At 42.8% G+C, this 9,835-nt stretch overlaps 2 protein-coding genes across 2 annotated transcripts; one reads left to right on the plus strand and one right to left on the minus strand.

Annotated features, from left to right (window-relative positions):
- Window positions 1–678: 678 nt before the first annotated feature.
- Window positions 679–4,603, plus strand: LOC147853775 (pentatricopeptide repeat-containing protein At3g09040, mitochondrial-like). The gene is made up of 2 exons (XM_087332290.1): window positions 679–3,700; window positions 3,827–4,603. Exon 1 carries the CDS (start codon window positions 1,094–1,096, stop codon window positions 3,698–3,700), a length of 2,607 nt encoding a protein of 868 aa, XP_087188416.1. The 5' UTR covers window positions 679–1,093; the 3' UTR covers window positions 3,827–4,603.
- A 2,635-nt stretch (window positions 4,604–7,238) lies between these two features.
- LOC147853776 (Galactose oxidase/kelch repeat superfamily protein) lies at window positions 7,239–9,154 on the minus strand. Its single transcript, XM_087332585.1, has one exon. The coding sequence runs from the start codon at window positions 8,954–8,956 to the stop codon at window positions 7,463–7,465; it is 1,494 nt and encodes a 497-aa protein (XP_087188711.1). The 5' UTR covers window positions 8,957–9,154; the 3' UTR covers window positions 7,239–7,462.
- Between the last annotated feature and the right edge of the window lie 681 nt (window positions 9,155–9,835).

Here is a 9,835-nt window from a genome sequence, read left to right on the forward strand (position 1 = left end):
GTGAATGGCAAAGTAGGCAGCCTAATGGGCCGCCACATTTACCTAGCCATTCGCCAACGGGAACCACATTATGACCAATTTGCCACCAAAAAAACTTTATCTTTTCTGGCATGTGGAGACACTAGAGACCCTTCCAAAAGGTAATGAGCACCTCATCAGGGATGCCCAATGTATGCCAACCATTGTGTAAGGGGCCGTCTAGCTGCAGTTGAAAAGTCCGGCCTAGTTTAGTGTTGTACTCAAAGAAATGGCGAAATTTGCCATCATGTTTCCACCTGAAATCCCTTGGGTCCCATGGGATGTTTCTAAGGTGGAACCCCATTAGAAGTTATGGGTATATGGTTGTCGTCCCCGCAACATAAAAGATATTGGATTTCCTAAGAGTTGTTTATTAGTAAGGTCATTGTTTTGGACATAGTACGTAATATACTCGAATGCATTAGGCAAACAGTCCTTTTTCATACGAATGAAATCGAATGCGTATGTTATCAAAACATTCTTATGTGTTTTTTTTTACACTTTTTACCTTAACTTTAAATTTATTTTTTTTAACTTATAATAAATAATGAATACAAAAGTATGGTATTTACCATACGTCAAGGGTGTTTACCATACTCGAATGATAAAAAACATGCGAGAATGCGAATGCACGTATGGTTCATACTATGGAACTTTTGAACCCCAACACCATCTTAATTCAGTCTTTGGGATAGCTTGCTCCCAAAAGCCATGGTATCTTAAAACCCTACTGATCAGGAATGCCACCATTCCTGTTTTTAGTTTTTCCTGTGGATCATATTACTAGCCTCTGAAGGCCGAACAGTAATTAATCATAAAGGACTTGCAGGATGGAATCAGCTTGAAAGACTTATGAAAAAACCATGTTGTCGCCTTTGCTGTTTCTGACTTGGTGGAGCAGAGATAATTGCTGATTTAAGAACACCACCATTCATATTTTCATCTGTAGCAAGACGGTAAGGAATCAGAAAACTTGTCACTTATTGCTTCTTTAGCGGTGGTTCTGATCATCAAATTTGAAGGCATAGAGCTAGAACACATGCTGTTTCTCTCCTATTATCTGTAATGGCCCAACATGAGAAAAATTACAAGGAGATCGGTGCATTCTGAGAATCCTAAGCAGGAATTGATATTCGTGGAGTCACTCAAAGCTTGTGCCAAGACGAAGGATCTGTTTAGAGGTGCCAGGTTACATGATGATATCCTGAGAAGGGGGTTACTTGAAAAGAGCACCTACATAGCCAGTACTTTAATAAGTATGTATGCTAAATGTGGTGCTCTTGCAAAAGCTCAACAAGTGCTCGAAGAGCTTCCTATTCGAGACATAATCTCTTGGAATGCCTTAGTTTCAGGGTATGCCAATCAAGGGCAAGCCCATGAAGCATTTAGCTGTTTCAAAAGAATGCAAATGGATGGCTTCTCTCCGAATGTTGTCACCTTCACATGCATCCTTAAAGCTTGTGGCTGTATAAGAGATATAGAAAAGGGCAAACAAATTCATGATGAAATTGTCAATAGGGGTTTGTTAGAGAAAAATGTCGCCCTTGGCAATGCGTTGGTGGATATGTATGCCAAATGTGGCATGCTTGCAAAAGCACTAGAAGTGCTTGAGGACCTTCCAATGAGAAATGTAATCTCATGGTCAACACTCATCTCAGGATATACCCAGCAAGGTCAGGGTTCTCAAGCACTTGGCTTCTTTGAAAGAATGCAGGGAGAGGGAATTTCGCCAGATGAGGTCACCTACACTTGCATTTTGAAGGCCTGTGGTCTCATAGGAGCCCTTGATAAGGGTAAGCAAATTCATGATGAGGTTATTAAGCAGGGGTTATTAGAGAAAAGTCTTGTGCTTGGGAATTCTTTAGTGGATATGTATGTCAAATTTGGGCTACTCACGAAAGCACAGCAAGTGCTCGAAGATCTTCCAGTTCGAGATGTAATCACTTGGTCAACATTAATTGCAGGATATACTCGTCAAGAGCAAGGTGATAAAGCACTTGGCTGTTTTCAAAGGATGCAAAGAGAGGGCCTCTCTCCAAACGTGGTTACCCTTATTTGCATTCTGAATGCCTGTAGTATCACTAGATCCATTGACAAAGGTAAACAAATTCATGATAACATTATCAATAGGGGTTTGCTAGAGAAACATATGGGGCTTGGCAATGCCCTAGTGGATATGTATGCCAAATGTGGAGCTCTGGAAAAAGCATGGCAAGTTCTTGAAGAGCTTCCTGCTAGAGACGTGGTGTCTTGGAATGCACTAATAACAGGCTATGCACAGCTAGAGCAAGCCCAGGAGGCACTTGGGTGCTTTAAACAGATGCAATGGGAGGGTCTCTGTCCGAATGAGATCACCTTTGTTTCTGTCTTGAAGGCTTGTGGCCATGCAGAAGCTACTGATACAGGCAAACAAATTCATGAGGAGATTATTGACAGAGGCGTTCTCGACAAGAATCTTGTTCTTGGCACTGCTTTGGTGGACATGTACTCCAGATGTGGAATGCTTGCAAAAGCACATCAAATTCTTGAATATCTTCATGATCGTGATACCATCTGCTGGAATGTACTCATTGCAGGGTATGCTCAGCAACAACAAGATTGTGAAGCTCTAATGTGCTTCGAACAGATGCAAAGGGAATCCATCTCTCCTGATGAGTTCACTTTCGTTTCCATCTTGAAGGTTTGTGGCAACATAAAAGATATCGACAAGGGCAAACAAATTCATGATAAGATTGTCTCTAGAGGCTTGTTGGATCAAAACATCATCCTTGGCAATGGTTTGGAAGACATGTACTCTAAATGTGGTGCACTTGCAGAAGCTCAACAAGTGCTGAAAAACCTTCCTGTTCGAGATGTAGTATCTTGGAACACACTAATCTCAGGGTATGCTCAAGAGGAACAAGGTCATGAAGCACTTACATGCTTTGCACAGATGCAATGGGAAGGACACTCTCCAAATGAGATTACTTTCATTTGCATTCTCAAGGCTTGTGGCAGCATTGGAGCTGTAGACAAGGGAAAAGAAATTCATGATAGAATTGTTGGCGGGAGGCTGTTGGAGAAAAATACTATGCTTGGCACCACACTGGTGGATATGTATGCCAAATGTGGTATGCTTGCAAAAGCACATAAAGTGCTTCAACAGCTTCCCATGCGAGACACAGTCTCTTGGAATGCATTGATCGCAGGATATGCACAAGAAGGTTATTGTGATGAAACCCTGGACTGTGTTGAACAAATGGAACTCGAGGGGTTCTCACCAAATGAAGTAACTTTCCTATGTGTATTGAGTGCATGTAGTCACTCAGGTAAGTTGGACAAGGCCCAAATGTATTATGAGAATATGAGCAGAAAACATGGTATAACACTGAAGCCCGAACACCATGCTTGCATGGTGATGGTTTTTGGAAATGCGGGGAGGTTTGATAAGGCAATGTCCATGATCAAGACGATGCCGTCTTCAGAAAATCCTTCAGTTTGGCTTTCACTGTTAGGTTCTTGTAGAAAATGGGGAAATGTGAAGCTTGGGAGATTGGCTTTTGAACAAGCAATACATCTAGACAGCAATCTTGCAGCAGCTTATGTCTTAATGGTTAATATCTATGTAACTGCTGGTATGCATGAAGATGCTGAAAAGGTGGAGGATATGAAAGCCAAAATGATCACTTTTGGAAAAAGGTAGGTTGATCATTTTTTATCAGGAATGGGCAACTGACATAATATGGAAGCAAGTATGATAAGAAAACAATGAAGATGCTGGAAAAGTGGAGGATATGAAAGTTAACATCACACTTTCAGAAAATGTTAGGCTGGCCTATTTCTATTGGGAATCCAAAATAATTGTATGGCAACATGACATGATATCAAAGCAAGCATGGGAAGAAAGTGATGATGGCATCAGGTTGCTACCAACAGCAAAAAAATCTCAACGTGGAAAGATCAATTGAATGTTGTGCATTCTTGCTTCGACTTAACAAAGATGGAAACTGATTTTACTACATCAAACAAAAGCTTGCTTATAAGTTTGACCAGTTTTTGGATCAGTCCAGCTTGGCTTGGAATGACTATGGGGTAAGAATTCCCTTTCCTCCAATCCAAGACTGCACCTTTGCCAAAGGCACTGAGTGGGGTGGTATCTGCTGGATTATGACTGTCAATATTGGAAGATTATTGCTTTGCTATAGGCTCAGCTAGGTGCATGGCTATCAATTCTTTAGTTTAAACCATTGGAGATCAAATCAACATGGATGCGGAAATGCACAATGGTAAAGATTCTTATGATGAGCCAGATAATTCCAGTGTTGAGCTAGATTGGTTTCAAAGAGTTCGAGAGAAGCAATAGGATGCCTCAAGGAGATCTTTTTGTTTCATGATACTGAATCAAAATTCAGATGGTTCAGGAGAGGAAATTGGACGCCTCACAAAGAGATGATTGTTATTGTTATCTGATGTGATGATTTTGTGGGAGTGATGAATGTTGAGATGCTCAACAAGCTCAAAATTCGAAAGAATCTCCAGAAAATAGAAGATTCGGCTCTTAAATGCTCTGGAATCGTCAATAAACTACAGTAAAAGGATTGTTCAAGATCTTGGAAAATCCTGAACAATCTTGGCTCAAAGCAATTTAAATCAACATAGAAGACCTCAAACTATTGATCTACCAAGTGGCTAGACTTATTGGAGGTCAGTCTCAATGAGGAAATTTCTTATGAGACATAGTATTGGAGTAGGCAGATTGGAGATGGTCTCATCATTAGGAATAACTTTAAATGGTTATTAAGAGTAACAATCAAATGGACTAATTCAGAGCAGATGAATTTTTTATGATGAGAGATGAATGGCAACAGATCTCATCATAATTTTAGATCAACAAGAAGCAAAGACACCAATTCCAAGTTGATGGAAATTTTGAGATGCATGACAAAGATGGAAGAAAAAACATGGCGTGATAGTAGACTTCAGGAAAAGTTTGAGATGCTAGACAACACTAAGGTAGCAAAATCCAGTATCCAATAGATGCATAGATATCATATCTAGACAAATGGAGGCCAGATAGGAAAATTTAAGTTCCAATTACAAACATTTAGCATACAAATACACAAATGGTTTTACTGAGTAGTAAGCAACCGAATTGAGAAAAAGCATTAGAGTGAGGGCATCTTGCAAACTAATAGATAAAAAATTAGTTAGATAGTTACATGGTTTAGGGAAATTCTGGTTATGGCAAAGCTCATGACAGTGTAAAGAGTTGAAAGAATCAACAATCAAGCAATTATGATCTTCCCAACTCCTAGGTGAGATGACAGTCTTCAATATAGCAAACACGTTGAAGTTTTGCTATGTTGAAGTGGCATCAAATGAACCAATCAATTATTGACCCCCAATGCACACAATTAGATGCCCAGCACATCGCGAAACTAGATCACCATAAGAGTAGATCCATTTGGTTTTCCGAATACAAATTTGGGATTTTCAAGTAGAGCTCATTGGAAAAAGAAGTTAAGAACCTCCATCACCATCTCGTACTATTAATCTCAAGCCTTTGGAGAAGTGTAATCACATGATTCTTTCATCATTTGAATACAACATTGGTCTAAGATAAGTGAAGCCTTATCGTTGTCCAAGGAACTAACCTATGGCTTTTCATATTAGCTTGTGACAGGTGATCAATGGTTGGTTTGTAATTTGGAAAGAATACATGAGATTGTAAGGCAGTGAGCGCATTCTATTTTGCAACTACATGTAGTATGTTATAGATGAACTTTTAAAGGTCATGTCACCCTTATGGAGTTGACCGTGTGTCTAGATGGTTGCATATTGCACCTAGAAAAAGCACGTGTTTGGATTATGCGATTACATAGTGCTTGGGTGAGGGGATATTCTTCTTTACACTTTCATGCCAATTGCATTTTCACCCTAGGTATTGACATCCTTTCCAAAGCAGGGCACCATGATACTCAGGTAGTCAGTTGCTCAAGATAATATTAATCTATCTAATGATATGCCGAAAAGAGGGAAAAAGTCCCTCACTAATTGGCAATGTGACGTCTGATATGGTGCATCAAGTATTGGATGGCATATGGTGGAGTATCGGATGTCAGATTATGTACTTAGATTAAACAAGGTTCTACATTTCTTTGATAATGGTGAAGAAATGAATTTGCAGATGGTGGAACAAGAAAGCAGTCCCATAGCTTTTAAGTGGTGCTATGCATGATTAGAAAAGTAAACTGGTTTATTTCTTTGCGTCCATGTTACATGTACATTATACAATCCAAAATGAGTGCTATTTGTTTGCCACCATGGAATACAATTTATTGGCAGCAACAATAAGAAGTGTTCAATTTTACCCTTTTACCCTTTTTTTGTTGGGTGTTACCATTAAATGGTAAGAAAGGAAAACTATATACGTTTTTCTATAATTCACCAAATGCACAAGATGAGACAATAATTTGGTCAGAAGGAGCCAGTTTTCTGGTCTAGTCTTTTCTCTCAGGACCGACTTACATCTTGATCCACCATGCATATGTGTCTCTAACAGTAGATTTGCTGGCTCTTTTTCTAGCATTGCTATTCATTTTTTGTTGGGTGTTAGCATTAAATGGTAAGAAAGGAAAACTATATATGTTTTTCTATAATTCACCAAATGCACAAGATGTGACAATAATTTGGGCAGAAGGAGCCAGTTTTCTGGTCTAGTCTTTTCTCTCAGGACCGACTTACATCTTGATCCACCATGCATATGTGTCTCTAACAGTAGATTTGCTAGCTCTTTTTCTAGCATTGCTATTCATGATACCACTCTGGATTTGAGTAGAGCATTCAAACTTATGGCGCTATTGGCCCCTCGATTGGCAACGAGGAATAATGGGACATTGCAAAAGCTCTACGCATTACGCTCCTTCGCTTTTTCTCGCTCCCTACAGTTAAAACTCTACATTTCCTCTTTGTTTACAAGATCAGATGTATTCATAATATGACTTGTCCTTTGGAAACTTTGCATTTAGCACAATTACACATCCAATAAAACAAGAATATCCCTAATGAATTTTGAAGAATGATACAACAAGACCACTTCTTCATATGAAACAAGCAGGACATCAGAATAACCTCTCTCTCTTTTTGGCATGGTAGACTTGTAAATTCCAGGGGGGGTGCAGGGGAGACATTTAAACACAGTAGTAAAAAGTAAGTAAAGAGTGCCTAGGTTCTATTCTTCTCCCTAGTGAAATTGACAAAGAACAAGGCATTGAGTAAAAATCTTCTTGGGAACAAAGAATGATGTGTTTTTTTTGTAAGGATGGCTCTTCTTCGGATGGAAAAAGACCCATTTGGGTGTGTAAATGACCATTATATATAACAACAGGGAAAGTCTTGAGTTGAATGGGATAGCAGTAAATAGTTTTCCGAAGAATGATGATCCGAATTGAATGATCCGATTGTGTCAACAAGCCATGACGGCACAATTATACAAGAAGCTACCACTTCCTCGGGTCCTGAAATTGACAAGATTCCATTGTGGATGCGGCGCATGCGGATGCCAATCTCGGGTAGAGGCATCGAATCGGGGCCGTAAAGAGAAGATGGCAACCCCTTCCCTCGAAGAGGGCGATTCTTGGAAGCCCCCGATCACAAGAAGCTCATCCCCTAGTGCTTTAAAGGCAAAACCCCACCCATTGCAAACATCGGTCCTCACCGGAACCGGCCCTAAGACCTTCCAAGCATTGGCTCGCTTGTCATAGCCCTTAAGGACATTGGTGGAGCTATCGATCGAATAGAGCTCGTTATCGGCAACGGCTACGAGTGGCGGGGAAGGCTCGATTTTTGGTGGGCTAGTCTCTTGACCCACATACATGTTCATGATGGTAGTCCAAGCCTTAGTGGAAGGGTCATAGACTTCGCCACTGGTGAGAGGGTTATGGTCTTTGTCCTTGCCGCCGATGACATAGAATTTGCCATCCATGAACACGGCCGAGCATTTCTGGCGAGGGGTTCGCATGGGCGGGAGGGGCTCCCAAGTGCCAGATCTAGAGTCGTACCGCTCCGCGCTATTCAAGATGGCGGGGCCCCCTGAAGATGCCCCTCCTCCTCCCGCCACGTTGAAGCCCCCTGCCACGAATGCAAATGCCCCGCAGCTAGCCGATGCAAAGAGGCATCGGGGGGTCACCATTGGGGGCCCTGCTCCCCACGTGTTGGTCACCAGATCGAACCTATAAGCCGCGAATTGGAAGGCCTCCCGGCCCAGCCAGAGTAGATGAGGCCCAGCCGATAGCGATTCCCGGTCCGAGAGTGCGAACACGGGATCCACGACCCCGTGGGCCCCTGGCAGGCTCCGCCACGTGTCGCGGGAGGGATCGTAGGCCGCCCACGCGTCGTGCCCGCTCGTGAAGATGCATACCCACCGCTCAATTACGCCGTACATGCGGCGGAGATCAAATAGGAGGGGGCTCCGCACAAGGTCCCGGTATCGGTGCCCGACCTGGGCCAATCTGGGCCGGTCCGCCAAAGACACAAAAGCTAGGCATCGTAAGGCGGTCATTTCATCGAGCCCCGGCAGAAGATCCTCCCCCATAGAGTCCGGGTCGAGTAGGAAATTGCCGGAACTGGACCTCTCTGACACCTCGGTTCGATCCGGCATCTCAATTTGGGTGGACATCTCAGTTGGCCCAATCCTAGCCCTAAAATTCCTCCTCATCTGGTCAAGCTGCTTCTTCTTCTTCTTCTTCTTCTTCTGATTCTGCTTCTCCTTACTCTTTTCATTTTCCTTCTCCTTTGTCTTCTCCTTCTCCCCCTCTACATCTACCTCTTCATGATGATAGCTATTGTCTGCTCTGTTGCACAGATTCATGGGTAGAAGCCATGGCACCATGAGCGCTTGATCCTCTTCGACGATCGAAGCTTGGCAGTGATGATGGTGGGCGATCAAATCTTGGAGCATGGTAAGAAAGGGAAAGGGGGGGGAGGGGATGGGAGAAGAAGAGAGAGGAAGAAACAAATTAGGGTCAGGAATGATGAGCTATAGTAGGATTAGAGAGGCAGGGGAAGAGATCAGAGGGGTGTAGGAAAGAGAAAGATAGTTGGGGCAGAGAAGCCATGGCAAGCAAATCTTGCTTTCTGTGTTCTGTTTCGGTCCTGTTGTAAAGAGAGAGTGGGAAAGGAAGAAGGGAGATAGATCCACACAGAGAGAAGAAGAGAGAGACCCACAAGGAAAGCTCTTCCTTTTGGGTATTATGGAAAGAGAGAGAGAGAGAGAGAAGAAAAGCTCTTGTTTTGAGTGTATTGGGTGTGTGGGTTTGGGGTTGGTTTGTGGGCAATTCGGATGGGCACTCACTCTTGGGTCCGTCCACCCATCCGGATCTTCGTGTGGCCGGCACCGGCCATCCCGCCTGCCCGTCTCTCTGGACAAACAACACCTTCCGATTTCGCCTCATGCTCCATGCCCAACCCCCCCCCCCCCCCTCATACTTCGATGGCGACAACAAACTGCATTGCGAATTGTCCCATCATACATCTAGTAACAACCCAATGGTCTTTCCACCCTCGTACTCTTGGCAAGGACAATGGTTGTCCTGTTAGATCCAGGGACAACCTGATGGTCCTTTGATCCTCGTACTCTTGGCCAAGACAGTGGTTGTCCTGTTAGATCAAGCGACAACCTAATGGTCTTCCGATCCTCGTACTCTTGGCAAGGACAATGGTTGTCCTATTAGATCTGGTAACAACCCGAAGGTCTTCCAACCCTCGTACTCTTGGTAGGGACAATGGTTGTCCTCTTAGATCTGGTAACAACCCGATGGTCTTCCGATCCTCGTACTCT

The sequence above is a fragment of the Azolla caroliniana genome, unplaced genomic scaffold (genome assembly GCF_043228905.1).
Source record: "Azolla caroliniana isolate FFs.n. ecotype wild unplaced genomic scaffold, voAzoCaro1.0.p SCAF_16, whole genome shotgun sequence".
NCBI classification, from domain to species: domain Eukaryota; kingdom Viridiplantae; phylum Streptophyta; class Polypodiopsida; order Salviniales; family Salviniaceae; genus Azolla; species Azolla caroliniana.

What these genes read in the sequence shown, in the direction of transcription:
- LOC147853775 (XM_087332290.1), top strand. Translation starts at nt 1,094, where the DNA reads ATGAGAAAAATTACAAGGAGATCGGTGCATTCTGAGAATCCTAAGCAG.
- LOC147853776 (XM_087332585.1), bottom strand. Translation starts at nt 8,956, where the DNA reads ATGCTCCAAGATTTGATCGCCCACCATCATCACTGCCAAGCTTCGATC.